Genomic DNA, 18603 nt, shown 5'->3' on the forward strand with positions numbered 1-18603 from the left:
CACAAGTCTCAAAGGTAGAAACAAAACATTTACATTACTGTATTTAGGGAATGCATTTTTCCTTAGCAGCTCCAAGGTAGAGCCACAATTGATATGAGACCATGCAAATCAACTCAGCACACAGCTCAAGGAATTACAACATAACAAAATAACACAATAAAAGATTTGCCTAGCTCAGTGCTTTTCAAGGTAACATGGTTATGCAGAACAGAGAAAAGAGACTCTGCTAGACTCCTCTCCAGCAGCAGACGTAGAAAATTGGAAGGCAGGCTGGAAACTCCATTCCATCTGGAAGAAAAGGATGCTGTTTGCCAATTGCTGCCTGTGATCACTTCACTCAAGGACCGACGGTGAGTTTCCCCATCCAAAACTGCATGTAGATTAATACAATAAATCCAGTTACTTGGCTTCCTACTTTCAACCCATTTACATCAACTAACGGAATTGAGATGCTGCAGCAAAGGAATCCTCACATAACCCCACATTCGGGTGCTGTGCAGCAAGAAACTCCATGCAGCTCCTGTCTGAGAGGGCTCAGATGCTCCCAGCTCCCCCCCACACACACCACACACTCTGCTTCTACATGCATTTCAAAAGCATTGGCTTTGCACTTTTATCTGGAAACCACTTGAGTACCTCACACTACTTTGAAGCTTACCAGGTAAGCTTCACTTAATGGAAGGAACAGATAGCAACATACACAGCTGAAGACCTACATGATGTAAGCAGTAGAAATGGTTAGCACAGCATAATTTCACACCAAAACCCTCTCAAATCAGCAATAAATTTCACAAAGAATTTTCTTGAACCCCACAAAGTTTGAGGCTAGAACCTCAAAATACACTGTTTTGTTCCCAAGGGGCTACAAGACAGGATGCAAGACTTGGTGATTCAGAGTTTGTGTTATGGCTGTCATGGGGGCAGGCAAGATGCTCTCGTACCCCAGTAGGACAACTGACAGTGCTTGGCACAGCCTGGCACAGGCCCAACGGAAGCCCAGCAGGCACACCAGCCTGCCAAGCACTGAGCTGACCACCCTCTGGGTTGGCAGGTATGCTGTGCTCCCCATGGAAATTCACCATCCTGAAAACATTAAGACCAAACAACCTTTAAGCACTCTTCAGGGAAGAGGTCTGTTGGTGGACCAGGACACCTTCCCCTCACCTCCGTGCACAGTTACAATCTCATACAAGTGCTGTGAAAGCAGCCTACTGAGCTTAGGTCAGCCTGCAGCAGCCATGGTTTAATAGCTCATTCTGTGGGGAGCCATGGCCATCCTCCAGTAGGCCCCTGATAAGTTATCTATCCAAATGGAATCCCATTTTAATTATTCCAGTGAACAGTTTCAGAGATTTGACAGTGACCTCACAGTGTGGCAATCCCTTCCTCCTGGGGAAGCCAATAAGAATGATTCACTCAAACAAGGCTGCCTTCCACATTTTTTCCTCTCCTACTTAGGCAAGTGGTTCTGTTTCTTAATTCCTTAAGAGCTGCCAAGAATGCAGAAAGAGATAGCAGCCATACTTCATATTTTACACAAGACATAAGCGATGTCCCATAGGCTTGCCCTACTGCAAAATAATTCCATGTCACATTCAAGTACTGCATATTTTCATCTTTGTTGAGATGACATACAATTTGGGCCCTTAGTACTGGGAAGAAAACCCTTTGCCAAAACTTGAACGGAAAAAAGACAAATCATTTTCCATTCATCACTACATACTCAAGGACAGAACGCTCCTGAAAGCCAGCTCAGTCTAGTTTGCCCTCACAAAGTCAGTACCAAAATACAATCAACAACAAGACAGTGGCATCAAAGATGATCTCTTACCTCAAGAGCACTTTAGATACTGCGACTGTTCCTCCTCAGCAGAGGGAGCTGCCCTGGACCGTCCATGGCAGCATAAAGCAGCAGTTGAGCTCTGAGGGAAGCTGCCTGCCGGCCAACAGTACAAACACTTGCTCAATAAACAAATAATTAACATCCCCAAACTAAAATCGTTTCTGCACCTCCACAGACAGCAAGCACTTGCAAATAGGGAAGTAATTTAAATTACCAATTTGTGATCTGTTTGCTATTTTATAGAACGGTAAGCAAGTGACTCATAACACCAATGTTTTAAAACTTCAGTTTTACCCTCAAGACTGCACGCAAGCTAATCTCATAGAGAGATCTTATCTCAAAGATGAGGCTAAAAACAGCTTCAGAAAATGAATGAAAAGTGTTCCTTTTTTTCCCTTGATTCCTATAAGCAGAGCTGTACCCCTCCTATCTGAGGATAGCTGAGAAACATTCCCCAGATGGAAGGAAATCTGCCCTGGAATTTCTGCATTAGTGGCTGGATCAACCTCACCATGACCGTAATTTCCTTTCCCATCACAGAGCCTACACACAGACTCTTGATTACTCCCATAGACCGCGCTGTTAAAAAAAAAGAAGTACTAACAAGTAATTGTCACCCATTGCTGATATTTACCCCTCTCTGAGTATCACGCCCTTCACGCACACAGCCCTGCAAGGGTATTTCTGGACTCTGTGAAGCCAAGCTTTGTTCTGTTCCCTGCAAGAAAGAGATGCCACGAGCAGAACACAGCTCTGAAATTTATTTTTTTTTTCCCCTCCAATTCAGCATCCGTTCAAAACCTGTTATGCTCTGAAAGAATGAATCAGTGTTTAGCCACTTTCATACACCCAATGGGTCTTCCTGATCATTTTTGGCCGTGCAAGAAATCCCAATGCAATCTAACAACAGAAACAAAACAAAACAAAACAAAAATGCTAAGCAGTAAAAGATTCCCACCTTAGTTCCATTGCTCCATGAGAAAAGCTGAGCACAGATTCCCTTTTCTTATTTGAGGTTAAAACACTGAAATTTTCCTTACTTTTGAACCCTTCAAACAAGCATTCGGCTGTAGCTTCTACTGTAACAGTAAATCTAGTAGGAGGCTGCAGACCTCATTTGCCTTGCATTTAATTAGATTAGGCAGCACTGAAGCAGGCAAGTGCTAATGATAGCTACCAGAAATTGTTACCCTTTAGCCACCTTCTGCCAGGGTGAGGTGAGCAAGGAGTTAGCAGGGCAGCAAATACCTGTTTGTGGGAAGGGGGTGAGGAAAGAAGCAGGAGGAAAGGGAGTTCTAGTGGAAAGCTCCATCTTAACAGCAAAGTGAACAACTGCTAGGGCTCTTTACATTATAGAAGTTCTGCTGTGATGGGATTTATTTATATTTCAGTTCAAGCCACATCCTATCTTGACTTTCCAAGTGACATCAAGTGCATCTGCTCTTGTTCTACAGCCCACGCACCATTGATCCCATGAAAATGAATGTATCACTCATCCAACACTATGGAGAAAAAAAAAATCAGACAAAAAAAAAAATCAAACAAAACTGCTGTAAAATATCTACATGGACTTCCAGAGTAAAGCCCTCGAGGGGGGGGGGGGGGGGAGGAGAGGGCAGGGTTGAATTTAGTATTCTGCATCCAGCATGGGAAACAACTGAGGTCAAGGTAGGCAAAGGTCTGGTAAGCATAACAGTTTTATGCCCCTTCAATCCATTGCACAGCCAGCAGTTCTTCAGCTTGTTAATCATCCGTTTCACAATTATGATCGGCAGTAGGCAAGATCAGGAAAACAGAAGTGCATTTAATTAAGGAATTTTTTAACTAGTTTCCATCCTCAGCAAAAATCCAGACACCACTCCAAGATGTTCTTCCAGCAATTGCAGCCCTGGCAGCCAGTCAGCACCACCAGGTGAATTCTGTGAAATCCGAGCCTACCAAATAAGTTTGTTTCAGGAGATAGGCAACAGAATGGCAACAAACCACAGCTAGTAACAGCCGGGCATGAGGTGCTACAGGGCCCACGATATCGTGACACAAGGGAGCAACAGCTTCTTTGAAAGCTGATGCTGCAACAGTTTCAGCCACAGCCTGAAAGGGCGTGAACTGTGCTGTACGCATCTCAGCCATGAGGAGCCGGCCTTGGCCCAGCGCTCATCCTATCTTCCTCCTGGGACTTCTCACCCTATGGAACTCATCTCGCTGTGCGATTCAATAAGGGAGAGTCAGCACCAAAATCCTGCTCCACCCAGCACACCTCTCACCATAGGTAACTCTGGTTCTCACCTACGGCAGCTTTTAAAACCAGCCTGCTACTGCTTGATAACTGCAGGCAGTTCACTCTCTATAGTCCTCTCTTGCTCTTTTTTTAGGCCTAAAAGGAGTCTGCCATCTACCCAGAATCACAAAGATTAAGTACCACAGAGCACCACATGCAGCTGAGCCCTTGATTTCCTGCAGATATTCTTCTCCAGAACTGAAATAACCAGTTACATCTTAACCCAACATAACTGAAACAGCTAGTTACATACACTAATACAATAACAAGAGTCTACTCTTTACAGGTGAAAGCCATAAAGATTAAGTATTTGACATACAAAACCAGATGTATTTAAGTCTTTTGTCTATCTAACACCATGCATAGGAAAAAAAACCAACCACCTAGGTTCATAAAGTAAGCTTTTTCACAAAAGGCTGCTTCCCACCCGCACTGCATCTCAGCAGCACAGAGCTTTTACCTCTGGCAGCTTACCCTTAACACCCACACCTCTCAGAACAAGCAGGGAGCCAATGAAGACATTCTCTCGCTTCCTAAGGAAGTTTCCTCTCAGGAACATCTACATCATTTTCTCTCCATGCTTCTGAGGACAAGCTACCTGGCAGGAAAGCAGCAGCGAGTTCTAAGCAGCACAAAGCACTTTAAGACCTTGCTAATAGGTAATCTCACAATCCAGGCCTGCTATAAGCTCTAGATGTTAGCAGAGCCAACACCCTGATAGCCCACCAAGCATTGAGCTCCCCTGCCACTGCTCACAAAGTCAACACAAGGAGCTGTGTGCTCGCACTGCTGCGGCACGCCTTGCGTCAGCCAAAACCTCTTCTGCCAAGCACTGGTTAGGCTTCTCCCCATCACTCTTCCTGCTTCCATTCTTTGGCACTTTGTTCACATAGCTGTTGCATAGAAAAAGGAATCAGACTCCTACCTCATCTTGCTTGCCTGCCTCTCCCATCGCCCTCTTCCATAACCAATGTTACAGCAACACTCAGACCTCCACACCAGCAGCTCTGATGCTTTGCTTCACAAACCAATGGTTCACCCATTCTCCTCTCCAAAGCTGCAGCCATCCACCCACTCCCAGGCAGAAGGGGACATGATAGCAGTCCGTTCACTGCTTTCAAAACACATCAGAAAGCTATAAATGCTTTATTTAAGCCCCCCATCTCCCAGCATAACTGCAACGTCATCAGAATCGTCCTAAACCAAGTATTTACCCGAGAGTTCAGACCTTCATACTCCCTCTGACGTTATCTAAACACCATTCTTCACACTTCACCCATTTCATACGGTTCTCCCTTATTCATTCACAGAAGTCAAGTCATTAGAGCAGTTTCTTCCAATATACTCCAGTTGAAGGGACTCACCCAAAAGAGCATTTACCACTTCCTCTCTCATTCAAGGAGGCCCATTTATCATCGCTTCGAGGCACTGAGCAACAGGCTCCCCCCGTGCGCACACTACACCCTGCCCGCTTAGCGGACCAGAACTACAGGGGCAGCAATGTTGGAAAAGAGCCCTCGGGTCACCCTGCCCACGTCCCTCAGCGCCACATCTCCGCGGCAGCGCAGCACCTCCACGCAAGCCGACTCCCACCCCCCTGCAGCCCGCGCACCGCCGCGACCCCCTGCAACCCGCCGGAGCCGGAGCCCCGCCGCACCCCCGCGGCCGCGCGGTGCGAGGCGCGAGGCGAGGCGCGTGCCGGCAGCGACCCCGCGGGCTGCCCGCGCGCCACCTGGCGGCCACCACCACCTCCGTTAGCTCGGCACGGCCGGAGAGCTCCCGCCCGGCCCGGCCCCGCTCCGCTCCGCCGCCGCTCCTCCCCACCACCCCCCCCTCGTGCCGAGGGAAGTTGACGGGGCCGGGATCCGCCCGGGGCGGGCCGCCGCCCCGCTCAAGTTTCTCGGCGCTAAGAATAACGCGCAGCTGCCGCCGGCGCCGCAGCCCCCCGCGGGCCCGGCTCCGGGCGGGCGGACGGAAAGCTCCCGCCGCCTCCTCGCTCCGCAACCGCCCCGGCCGCCGCCTGAAGGGCACGGCTCCGCGGCGGGCGCTCCCGCCTCACTCACCGTCCGGTGTCGCTGCTGCTGCCGGCGCCGCCCCAGCGCCGGGAAGCAGCCGGCGGCGGAGAGCGTGGCGGCAGCGCCGCGGTGACGACAGAGGAGCAGCGGCAGGGACCGGCCCGCCGAGGCCGCCATCGCGCGCTGAAGCCGCCCCGCGCGCACGGCCAGACTCGCGCTGCGGCGGCGGTCGCTGCTGCTGCCGCCCGGCGGGTGGGGGAGAGGAGGAGCGGCGGGGCGGGGCCGGAGGGCGGCCGCGGCCAATCGGAGCCCTCCTCCCGCCGTCCCGGGGCTCGTCGAGCCGGGCGGGCGGCCAATCGCCGCCGCGCGGCCGCCGTTCCGAGAAAGAGGATTGGTCGTCGCCTCGTCTCCCCTCCTCCGACTCCCTGCTGGCGGCGGGCGGGACCGCGAGCGGGCCGGAGGGCGGGGAAACTCCTCAGGGGCGGAGCTCCGGTGCTACAGCGGCGGCGGGAAGAGCGCGTGGGAGCGCGCTCGTGAGGTGGCAGCCGGCGGCTCCCCTTATGCCGAGAAAATGCCCATCTCAGCGGTGTGCGGAGAGCCCTCGGCACTGCCGCGCTCAGGGCTAGGTAAAAAGCGCAGGCAGGGCAGTCAGGAAATGCACTGCTGTAAGCCGAGCATCACGGCAACTGGTTGGAGAGCGGCTGATTAATCGGGACAGGGAAATCTCCCTGTCTGAGAGGGACTCCGACACCCCCAGGGCGTCAGCTGTGAACCTCCCATTGCCACAATGCGCGGCGTTTCCTCACCTCGCCAGAAGTACACAGTGCACGTGTAAAGCGACAAGCAGCTCCTCCAAGGCAAGCATTTGTTTTTGCAAATGCTCTCTCAAAATCGAATGTAGTTTTGCATTTGCACCAAAAGCACGCACTAAAACCTGCCCCAAAACTTCCCCAGGATGCCATCTCCACCTCACAGTTGCTACCACATCCTTCTCTTTCCAGGTCCAGCATCTACATCACAGATAGCCAAGCAATTTAGAGTTTTGTGCCCAGCTCTGCTATCCTTCGCACCCTCTGCATAGCAGCAACCACTTGAAGTTTGCTGCAACTGGATTCTGCAATTAGAGAAAAACTTGTCCTCTGATGCTGACAGATTGCCAGCCCATCTCCACAGGAGGACATTAGATGTTTGAAAATCAAATTGGCTTACCCGAGTGCTTTAATTTGAGGCTCCACCTGCTGCAGGTGCAGCAGCTCCAGTGATGTGCTTCTGCGTGGATGCAAGAGGCTTTGGGGAGAGGGCTGTTTGCTTGAGTTTCTAGCTGCCAAACTGGTTTCCAGTGCTGAGGTGAACCAAACCTGCCCAGGTGGACACATATCACACCAGGCAGGGATTTCTACTCTTTGACAGCAGATGCTCAGTCAAATTTATTTCCCAGAAGACTGTTTCTAGCCAAAAACAAACAAAGAAACAAAACAAAACAAAAACCCAGCTAATTATATCCTCAAATCATCAAACCTAAACAATATACAAACCCCTTAGACATCACATGAAAGTCCTTGCTGGACCTATATACGTACGCATATATACACGTGTCCCCTAGGCCCTATATGCAGCCCTTTCAGGTCCTTTCTCTACATATTCCTTCAACCTCCGCATAAGAGCTCACGCACACACCGTTCATGACCTTCCGTACACACACACCACGCCCTGCCCAGAGTCCTTTCAGGATCTACGTACAAGACCCCTCAATTTATCACAGGCGTTCCAGGACCCATTCACAAGCCCACTGACCCTACACATGTATGTATACATGTTATACACGCGTGTTATTAAGGAAAAAACACCTGCCAATTCCCACGCAATTCAACAGACACACCCCGATCCCTTAGACCTCACACGCTCCGAGACCGCACGCATCACGCCCCAAAGCCCTCACCGAGCCCTACACGCCCAGCCCCGCAACTACACCCCTTTCAGGACTTCCCGCGCACTCCGGGCGGGCGGTGACGGCGCTGTTCCCGCCTCCTGGCGGTGCCGCCCGCGGAAGCGCGGGCGCGGTGGGCGGTGCGTGGCGGCGCCGAGGTGAGCGGGGCGGCGGCGCCGGGGCTGCGGGCCTCGGGGAGCGGAACGACGTGACCACGGGTTCTTTTGGGGCCGGGGGAGCCGCTGGGGGACGGTGGGAGCTCTGAGGGTGCGGGACAGCGGCGCGCCGTGCGTTGGGCCGGGCTGTGCCGCCGGCCGCTGCTTGTAGAGCCGCCGAGGTGAAGCCTCGCTGTGGCGGCCGCGAGCGCGAATCTCGAAAGTTGGGAAATAAAGCTGCTGCCCGCCGGACCTGCGGTTCGGAGCGAGCCCGGGTGTCCGGAAAGAGCTTCGCTTCGAGCTGCGCTGGCTGCCGGTGACAAGCTTCCCTTCGGGTCGGTGCCTGTTCTAAATTTAACTCCCTTTCCTTCCTGTGCGTTGTTGAGTGATGTAAACGCTTCTCGCCGCCAGAATCCCTCTGCCTGCTTCTTGCCAGCCGCACCAAAGGCTTTCTCACGTGGTCGGTGCCTTTCTGGAGGGCAGCAGCTGGGCTGCGCACCGCACACCGCGCTGTGCCCGGCATCTGCTGGCAGCGCTGTGTGGGTCCCAGCGGGCTGAGGCCTCCAGGTGCTGCCACAGCTGCTGGAGGTGGGGAAGAGCTTTCAGTAGGCTGTGGTTGTGCAGTCTGCCGAGGAAAAAAGCACCCAGAATTGATGCCGTGTGTTCAGAAACTTTTATGGGATGATGGCTGGGCTGGTGAAATGTGCTGTCGGTACACTGTAGCTTCTCCTCTCATGTCTAGCTGTTTGGTGTGGCTGCAGGAACTGTCATCTCTTCTATAGTAGTTAATCTTACACAGATTGTAGCGTTCAGGTGTTCCTGCCTGCGCATTAGTGAGGCAGTGCCTGTTCCAGCCTTTCCTCGTGTCCCAGAGTGTAACATGAAAACCTGGTGAAGACTGGGTGGCCACAAGCCTCATCTCAAAGAAACTGAAAGCTGGTCAGGTAAGGAGGTGTCCCCTTGCTGTCAGTGGCTGCCAGTCCAGGCAGGTGGCACAGGCCTGGGAGGGCATAACTCAGCTTAAGAATAGGGAGATTGTTCAGCAAGTGCAGGTCTCATGTGCTGGGTTGCTATTGGTGTGGGAGTGATAGCTTGCTCCTGCAGTCAGCTAATTGCAGTACCAACCTGAAGCTGCAAACAGCTGAAAAACTAGAAATCCTTTAAAAAAAGAAAAAGCAAACAGCCACCCACTGTGCTTTTGTTGAAAGGTGTTGCTGAAAGAGTGGCTGAAGCTTGCACTGCGCTTGTACAGTGACTTGGCCTTCCCTTGCAGCAGCCACAAAAGAAGTGCCTTAAAATTACAATAAGTAATTTTCCTGTGCAGTCTTTGGGCTGCTGGAAAAGCCACACGCCTTGGTAGTAGTGAAGGAGTAGGGAGAAGTCGGAGTGCAACAGCTCCCCATGTGTCACGCTCTGTGATGTGTTGAGTCTCTCCAAACTAATTCTGATTTATTTTTCTTGTTGCTGTAATTGCCAACAGTGTTGCCACAGCTACATGAATTTGTTGCTAATTTAGCTTTTGTAGCTAATATCAAAACCATTTTTCTTAGTATTTGTTCATTACATAACTGTGATTGTATTGGATGGCTAAATTGTATTTGATGTACCATTTGTCTTTTGAAAGCTCTGCACAGTGAATTTGGGTTAGCAAGCTGCTGAAGTGTAGAAAGGCTTGGTACTCATCATAGCATGATTTATCTACACCATATTGCCTTTGGTTTAATGAGGTGCTTGGGAAGAATGGGATAATTGAGAGCATCAGGCTATCCTGAGCTCCTTGGAGTGTGTATAGGCATCATACACCAATGAACTTTTCCTTCTTAGAATTTAATGATAAGGAAAAGTTTATTTTTTTGAGGCAGTCAGTCAGCAAGGTTTTCTGTGCATCAGGGTGGGGGAGACAGTTCCAGGTGCAGAAGCACTGGAGAACTGTTATCTATAGGAAAAGAAGTTCCCTCTCTGGAGCTTCATAGGATGCCATAGAACTAGAGTGGAGTGAGAGTGCTGCAGGCCAACACCTTGAAAATGTGCTTATATTACGCTTGAATGTATAGCCCACTATGTTAAGGGAGGTTGCTCAAAAGTTTGTGGGTTTCTGACACAACAAGGCCCTTTCTCCACATCAGTTACTCAGTTTAGTGCTCACAATGTAAGATACATAACCAATAATAAGCAGACTGTGATCACCAGGAGGAAGATTGTATAAAACATATTGCTGGCAGCTGAAGTTATATTTATTCTTTTTCTCATTTGTAGAACACAGCCCTACAATCCCTAAGAACTCCCTGTGTTCTTCATGACCACTTGACCTACAAACACAAGCTGGGAGCGAAGACACCTGCAGTGCAGGTAAGGATGCTGCTGCCTTTTGGGGTGTGTAGTTTGCTCTGTGCTGGGCCCTGCACAGAGTTTCTTCTAGCTGTGCTGAACTACTCACCTGGCTGAAATCTACCCTTAAGGCTGCCCTATTCAGAATTACTTTTTGCAGAAGCTTTCATGGGCGCAGGATTTTCCTAATGCTAATGGGTTGCCTTTTTGAAGTCTGAGAAGTGCTGCCTAGCACTGCCTTTCAACCAAAGCCCAGTTCTACTACATCAATAAAATAGAATAAAAGCAATTGTATGTACATACTCATTTAAAACTTGTTTGAGGGTAGGGTGATATCTTAAAAATAACAAATTAAGGACACAAACTATTTGTTCAGTGGAGGAAAATGAATGGCACAATTTGTTTACATTATTAATTTCTACCTAGAAGCTTTCTGTGTTGTATTAGTCTTATTTAACAACTGGACAAATCAGTATGATGGAAAAAGACATTTCAACAGAAGTACAATGACAGAAAGATTAGTGTGATAGAAAGATACTGTAAAGAAGAAGAAGGATATTGCTTACCTGTATCAGAAGATTCCAGGTTTGCAGGGAATAGCTTCACTAAGGAGGGATCTCCAGGAAGAAAACCCTTCTCAGTGAGGGTCAGCCTTTAAATGGGGTCTAAGAGAGGTGCAGCCAGGCTCCACCCCTTCTGGTCACACAGCTGAATTGCCCTCATCTGTGCTCCTAGGGCTCTCTGGGTCCTTTCCCCAGGTGCTCAATCACTGGTTCAGGCTGTGACTCAACAGTTCCCATGCAGCCTTAATGTAAGTGCTCTGCAAGTATTCCTTTGTAGCTCTTAGGCTGAGAGGTCAGCCTTGCCGATGGGCTCGTGGCAGTTTTACTGAGGACAAATTGTTCTGCTACCCTCCAATACTTTGGTAGGATGAGCTGCAAGGTCGTTTGGAATCTCAGAAGGCTTGGGGTGAGTGCTGCAGGTGTTTTGGGCAATTATGTTGTTTCAAAGGCGTGTGGCTGCTCCTTATTTTGTTATGCCAGTTCATTTGGTCTGTTTTGTTTATCCTTGAGAGTACATCTGAGCTGCACTTGGTACAGGTTAGCAGAGTACTGCAGAGTTTTTCTAGGTTCTGAGCATCTTTGGTGGGACTTTGCAAAGGTGTTAGTAATAAAAAAAAGTCCTGTGATTCTGTTGTGATGTTGGGTGGGGTGATGCTGTGTGTGATAGCAATTACAAATTGGGATATTTCATGGGTCACAGTCATGGGCTGTTGAATACTGTAGTGTATGTCATAGGCCTTCTCCAAACAGAATGGATTTTGAGAAGTGCTTGGCACATGGCACAGCTGCCTCCTGGTGAGGAAGGGGGCCCTCCCTTCACAATGATGTTTGACACTTCAGAAATACAAGGAGCCCTACTGAAGTCTGAGTTACTACAAATTGTCTAAGCACATACTGTCCGCAAGTCTTTGACAGGTTTGTCCCTTACTGAAAGAGATTTAAGGCACTATAAAAAGGAAAAAATAGGCAGTTTGTTCAGATGATGCAGTATTTTACTGCAACTTCTGTAAAATTGTTGGAAAAGTCCTTAGCTAGTAAATCTTGCATTACCTTGGCCTTCTTCCTCGTCTGTGATTGCAGTGAGCATTTTTCCCCATCGAAATGTGCCTTTTCTTTTGTGTGTGCTGGGTGTAACCTCAGCTTTTAATTGCAGTGCTGTCACTGCTTTGGGCTGCAGCATTACCATGCAGAGGGATCCTCCTGGTTGGGCAGCGCTGCTTTGGGCAGGGAAGGCAGGAGGAGATTGGGTCTGAGCTCTGTTCCTTGCAACTGGGAATTCTGAGTAGCTGAGCATACTGGGACCAGTGCCATGATGGGAATGCATGGCCCATAGGAGCAGGTGAGCTGCTCATCCCAAAAGTGTGGCCTTAGATACTTTCCATAAGTATCTCCATAAGTATCATAAGCCTTTACTTCATTGCAGGTTTCCTTGCTGTCTGTGCATCCTGTGCCAGCTTCTCACTTCTGTCCTTCAGACCAAGCACATCAATGATGGAATCAGATCAGTGTCAGTATTGACTGGCATTATCTGCTACCACTTTAACTTAATAGCTATGTTATGGTTAGTGTGGTGCAAACTTTCAGTCTCAGCACTTTTTCTTCAAGAGCTACAAGAGCAGCAGTATCTCTCAGCTACAGCCATTGTTGCAGTGCAGTGCAAGAGGAGGATGTGTAAGGATTGCCACCTGACTTAAGCTAGTGCCATTACAGTACTGCCTTTTTTCTCCCTTTATGGCCTGGGTTTAGGTGAACTTCAAGGCCAATGCCCTCCATCTGCAGACAGACACTTAGCTCTTCTGTTTGCACAGACAGGCACTGCAATGAAGGAGATGGTGGGTGGCTGCTGCTCGTGCACTGACTCATCCAGGTCTTTGCTTCGTCCTTTGGTGGGGTGCTTTTTCCAGATAAGCAAGTGAACGTGAGTGTGCTATCTGTCTTGCCACCTTGGCTACAGCCAAGTGTTTGCTGGCTGGCAGATGCTGGAAGCGATGGGCTCAGATAGCTTGTTTTCTCCTAAAAATGCCCTGCACTAATGAAGCTTACCTATACTCATTTTCTCTGTCAAGTCGGAATCAATCTGATAAGCTGTTGCTGGAAAGCAACTGCAACAGATAAATCTTCTCCTTTTTTTGGCCACCAATGCTCTTCCGTTGAGTTAGCAAATAACTGCTGTCTGGTAAATGAAATGGAGTGTGTAGTGGAAATGCTGTCACAGCTTGAACCAGTGATCGAGCACCTGGTGGGAAGGCAGGGCCAAGCCAGGGGAGCTCAGGTGCATGCAATGCTCCTGAGTGACTGGGAGGGAGTGGAGCCAGGATCCACCTCTTCCCAGACCTCATTTAAGGGTTGACTGTGGAAGCAGTGGTAACTTGCTGGATATCTCTTTGTATCTGATGCTGTTTGGAGGTATGTGGTTTTTTCCTTTGGTTTTGTGTTTACAGTTGTTGCATTTGAGCAAATCTGCACTTGCTGTAGCCTGTGGTTTTGCTATTTTGCTGTTGTTGCTGCAGTTTTCATCATGTTACAATCAACATGTTACAAGGTGCTTTGCCCATCCAGTTTGTTTTGTTAAGATTTGTATTTAAAAAAGTCATAGGATGTGTTAAATCAAAGCAAGGCTTTTTAGCTAGGATGAAGTTCATTGAGGAAGCAAGTGGGTGCACCTGGGGTTAGGTGGTGTTTCTGTTGAAGGTGGTGTGGTAGGGTAAAACAGTTGTGTGGCTGTACTCAGGCCGAAGATCTGTGAGTTAACAGATCCTACTCTATTACATTAGGAAGAAATAAAGGTACAGGTTGTTTTGTAACAAATTCTGAGGTTATCTATGGTATGCTTAATTCCAGAAAGACATCTTTTATTTTTGGAGTTGAACATGTATCTATAGATACTTCAATTTTGATTTGAATGTGTTCATGGCTTTGTGAATTTTTAATTTTTTCTAGTTACTTAGAGTTATTTTTCTTCTAGCATTATTTTTGTCTTTAAATGCTTATTTGTTAAGGAGTAACAACACTTCTCTTAGCAGCAAGTGAGCTGTAGATGTATCTTAAATCTCCTTTGAGTGCTCTGCAATTGGTGGCTGTTTTGTACACGTAGGTCAGTGACAGGAGCTTCAGGGAGCACCTTTCTATCTGATGTGAAAGGTAGGAATTCTGAGGAGCAAGGAGAGGCACAAGCAAAAAAGTAAGCCCTGTAATTTCAGTGTGCTCATAAGAAAGAGGCCCTTTACAGTGCTTCTGGGAATTCCTTTCAGCCCCTGTAGTTGGTTTTTGTTTTGCTGATGGGATGCCCAAGGTAGCTGTGTTTGCTCTGTCCAGGTGTGTCTAAATAGTTCACTTTTTCTGCATCCCAAACATCTGCTTGCTTGGTTCAAATTGCTGGATTACATCCCATTGACTTTAACTATGTAAGGCAAGTTAAATCTCTGGAGTCATTAAGCAGATGTATTCCTGCTGGCTTTAATTTTCTGCAGAAAAGGCAGATGTGTTATATTTCCTACCCTTTCACTAGCAGTGTTCTGACAAACATGTGCTCCTTCAAATCAGTGTATTTTTTGTTTCTTGTGAAAATGCTTTTGCAGTCTGTTGCTGCAGCTGATCAGGTGTTTTTGGAGGTGGCCTGATTACTTGGAAAGCTATGGGAACACAGAGTTTTATAACACTGGGATGAGTAAAGGTAGAAACAGCTCAATAAAAGCAGGGTTTCTGTCCTAAATATGGGGCAAGATTAATTTTTTTACAGCTCCTGTAGTTTGGCTTCTGTGGAAGTGCTTTTGGAGACTTTGGCGCTGCTGGGGCTTACAGTTGTTCTTTATGTAGAAAAGCTCAAGAAAAATGGGTCTGCATTTGTGCTAGAGGAGTAGAAAAGGAAGACTTTAAGCAGGGGAAGGATTTAGTTATAAAGGAGCATGGTTGACTTGTGCAGCCCATGTGAAAGATGGTTGTTCTGTGAGATACTGGCTATCACAGCATGGTCTGTGGTTTCTAAAGCAGCTGATAGTAACAGGAGCCTACATCTCATGTAAGGCACACAAAGCTGGTAGTAAGGATATACACATGAAATGGAAGGAGAATACCTGTGCGTGGAAGTGGTAGTTGAACAGACTTGATTCTAGCTAGCTGTGTTGTTACTGTCTTATTTTTTGTTCCAAGTGTCTGTTAATGCTAAGTGAATCCATTTGGCAGTATAAAAGCAACAGATGAGATAAGCATGCCATAAATAATGGAGTATTAATGGATATCATCTGAGAAAATCAGTGTAGTAATAAGCCACAGTAACAGAAGGGTGTTTGCTGAATGTCTAAACGTCTTTCAGTTTAGTATTAGACTGAAGCTTTAATGTTAAGAAATACAACCATATATCTTGAATTGCAGTTGTTTTCAGGGTAGGGTAAAGACTGATAGCAAATGCTGGGCCCCTGAGAAATGGGATTTTCTGCTCCAGTGGTGCAGCACAGAGCCCCTGACATGTGTTGGAGTTTGGGCCCTATCATCCTCTGGATGCCTGGAGGCACCTATGAGCAGTGTGTGAGAGGGGCAGCTTTTCCCTTTTCAAGAGAAATCCAGAGGAGGCAAAGTCCTGTATTTCTGTCTCTTGGTGCCTTTACTGTTTGATGGGAGAGTCCAGTTTTTGAGAACACTCCTTTGCCTCAAACACCAGCCTGGAAGGCTGGCTCCTCCTGTGTTTTGGAGTAGTGCAGGATGTGGCATGCCACCACCTCCAAGCGGTTCCCAATTAATTGTAAGGTTTTTCTCTGTGAATCACAGAAGATTCAACAATACCGAGAAGATGCTGTGCTGAAGCTAGAGGAAGTTTGCCAGAGTGAGCAGGATGCAAGCCATTTCACTTTAGTGGGAAGGAAAGAGTGCAGGGAAGAAAGATTAGATAAAAGGAGATCTTTGGGCTCAAACTATGTGATTTATTTGTTTTTTTGACTAGTTCACTTTCAGGGCTGAGCTGTTCAGGAAGAGGTGCACCCTTGCTGTAATGACAGTTAAAAAGAAATCACCAAGCAGTGGCTTAGGTTTCTGCTGAAGACCTGGCTGTGTAATAGATTGGTGCTTTATAGGCTATCAATCAGTCTGAATAGTGCTCTGAAGCACATGTAGCTCCTCTCTCTGGTAATGAATGCTATCGAGCATTACCCTAAACCCATCTCTCAGAAGAAATTGCTTTTGCTATTAGATTTCATCTTCCTTCTCATAACTGATTTATGTGTCTTTGTAAGCTAATAATTTCACTAATGCGAGTAATCCTTTATCTGGAAATTACAGAAAGTAAACTGAAAATTGAGAGTTAGAAGAAGGAAAAGGCAGGAGCAGTTTGGTCTCTTTTGGGGAGGGGGAAAAAATGGATTTGTGCTGCTTTGCAGTTGCAGTTCATCTTTGGCCCACCTTTCAGTGAATTACACTGGTACAAACCTCTCTCAATTATGCTAGATTGGAAATTGAAAGTATGGCGGGAATTGTTGGCAGGAGAATCCAAATTAATGACTTGTCTTTAGTCTGATTTCATGGTATGCAGTTTGTTCATTAATAAGTGTGAGATGTGCATGTGCAAATGTGGTTTTTGAAAAAGCTGTGGCTTAGACCTACTGCTGAAATACTGAGCTCAGTCAAGTACCATGCCTTCAGCTTGAGTGGTGTTCTGTATCCAAAGGGTTTTTCTTTGTCTGATTTTCCTGCTACAATAAATACTGCTCTCTTGGTTTTGGTGCAGGCAGGTTTTTTCAAGTATTTCAAGCTAGCTTGCTCATGTTATGACTTTTGTGGTCTCAAACTTTAAATGGATTAATGCAGCTTCTGGGGATTGCCCATCCCACCTGGCTGTCCCGTAGCTTGAGGGGAGTGTGGCCCCTCCTTGGCAGCTGCCTTTGGTGATGTAAGGCAGTGCTGCTGATCCTTGTGCTGTGTGCTGACTAGCAGTCTTGAAAAACAACAGCTAAGCTTGCCCATAATCAGCATCCCTGACCTTGTCAGAGCCATATCTATGCTGGAACAAGTAAGGGAAGATTTTTAATGTCTCTTGTGGCTGTTAGCACTAAGTATGGCAAAATGCCTCTGAACTATGAGCAGCTCTGTGCTTTGCTGTCCTGTGTTTACTCTGGGAAGCGCACTGGCCATTTTCATGTGGTAGAATGGCCAGCATCTGAGATGGAATACGTGAGGAGCTTTGCTGTGTTGGGCTGTCTTGGTATTCTGGCGATGTCCAACTTTGTTATTTTAATAGACAAATGGCTTCAGAAGGTTCTTTCAGTGAGAACACCTCTGCCAATCCCTGCAGACTTGATGCCCAAGCAATGACTCAAAAATGTCAATCTAAGATCTTGGTGCTTAATATTTACAATTGATGTTCTGCACTCATGTGCAAGCTTGCCATGTCCTAATAAAATTGTTCAAAAAAGTCTGTGAACCCTTCTGATTAAAAATTAAACGTTCATCAGCTTATTCAGTTACTATTCATCTCACATGCCTGCACCGAGGCCAGCTTTGACATCAAAAAGCTGTTTTAAGCGTGTTCTGCCCTGAAAATGGGGGCTGCTCTGGGCTGTCAAAGACTGCCTTCAGTTCTATGGGGTACCCAAATGTAAAGAAGTCCCTCCTCCCCAAGCTGGGCCTTCAGTCTCAAAACCATCAGCTAAATAGGGCACTGGAAAAGTGGGAACAAGTCTTTTCATTCTCCTTGGTAGCTGAGAGAAATAAGAAAGAGGTGACATCTGCCGGTTCTTATGTGCTCTGAAAGACCCAGGGCTGCACTGCTGGTGCTGGTGCTGGTGCTGTGGCATGAGGGGGAAGGCAGAGAACCTATCTGAATTTTGTTGCAAAACACACTAGCAGAGAGAGTTCTGCTAGTAGAAAGTAAACATTCACATGAAGCAAGGGTGTGCGGAGCTGTTAAAATTTTTGTTTTTAAAGATATCTGCTCAGCCTACATTTGAGCAAAGCCTGTTGCTTCCTGCCTTGAAGTGGTGCTTTCCTGATGTGTTTGTGGGTTTCCAGGATGTCAGACATCAACACGTTTATTGTTAATTACTCTTGTATGAAGGTTTAGTTGTCTTCAACTTGCCAGCAATATCACATGTCTGTAGAGTGGCACCCTGAGCCCCCTCCTGCTTGCTGGGTGACAGCTGCTGTAGCTGGGACACATTCTAAGCTTTGAAAGTAACTGTAGAGTTCTGCTGAGCAAGAACTTCAGGTGAAACTGGGTTCTCTCTTACAAACAAAATTATAGTCTACAGATTGATGGTAGCAGTAATCTGTTGGGCAGATGGCTGGAACATCAAGAGAACTTGTCTGCTCTCTTTCTGTTGTTTTCAGGTGAAGGCTTGTGTCTGTATCTGTATGAAAAAAGATTAATTGCGTTCAGTCATGCAGAAATCAACCTGATTCCTAGGCTAAGCAATAACCATGTCAGATCTTAGGAGCTGTAAAGCTGCTAAGGTTAGTTCCTACCCAACTGGAGGTTATGGTATTGAGCTTCTGGTTGCTGCAGTCAGG

The 18603-nt window shown here is 47.4% G+C and overlaps 2 protein-coding genes across 7 annotated transcripts in view; one reads left to right on the forward strand and one right to left on the reverse strand.

Moving 5' to 3' along the window:
• The window catches only part of MCU (mitochondrial calcium uniporter), an 82556-nt gene extending 76228 nt beyond the window's left edge, over positions 1 to 6328 (reverse strand). Inside the window, exon 1 of one of the 2 annotated variants that reach the window (XM_052677529.1) lies at positions 6185 to 6328. In XM_052677529.1, the coding sequence (XP_052533489.1) occupies positions 6185 to 6313 (129 nt within the window). In that variant the 5' untranslated portion in view covers positions 6314 to 6328. Of the gene's footprint in view, positions 1 to 5485; positions 5513 to 6184 lie in introns of those variants that run through there. The other variant, XM_052677532.1, reaches the window with a different exon arrangement.
• A 1819-nt stretch (positions 6329 to 8147) lies between these two features.
• Positions 8148 to 18603, forward strand: part of MICU1 (mitochondrial calcium uptake 1) — a 90817-nt gene continuing 80361 nt past the window's right edge. The window contains exons 1-2 of one of the 5 annotated variants that reach the window (XM_052677511.1): positions 8148 to 8221; positions 10475 to 10567. The gene's annotated coding sequence lies outside the window, so the exon portion shown is untranslated. Of the gene's footprint in view, positions 8222 to 8317; positions 8554 to 10474; positions 10568 to 18603 lie in introns of those variants that run through there. The other 4 variants (XM_052677510.1, XM_052677512.1, XM_052677514.1 and 1 more) reach the window with 4 other exon arrangements.

The sequence above is a fragment of the Tympanuchus pallidicinctus genome, unplaced genomic scaffold (assembly GCF_026119805.1).
Source record: "Tympanuchus pallidicinctus isolate F22 unplaced genomic scaffold, pur_lepc_1.0 scaffold16, whole genome shotgun sequence".
NCBI classification, from domain to species: domain Eukaryota; kingdom Metazoa; phylum Chordata; class Aves; order Galliformes; family Phasianidae; genus Tympanuchus; species Tympanuchus pallidicinctus.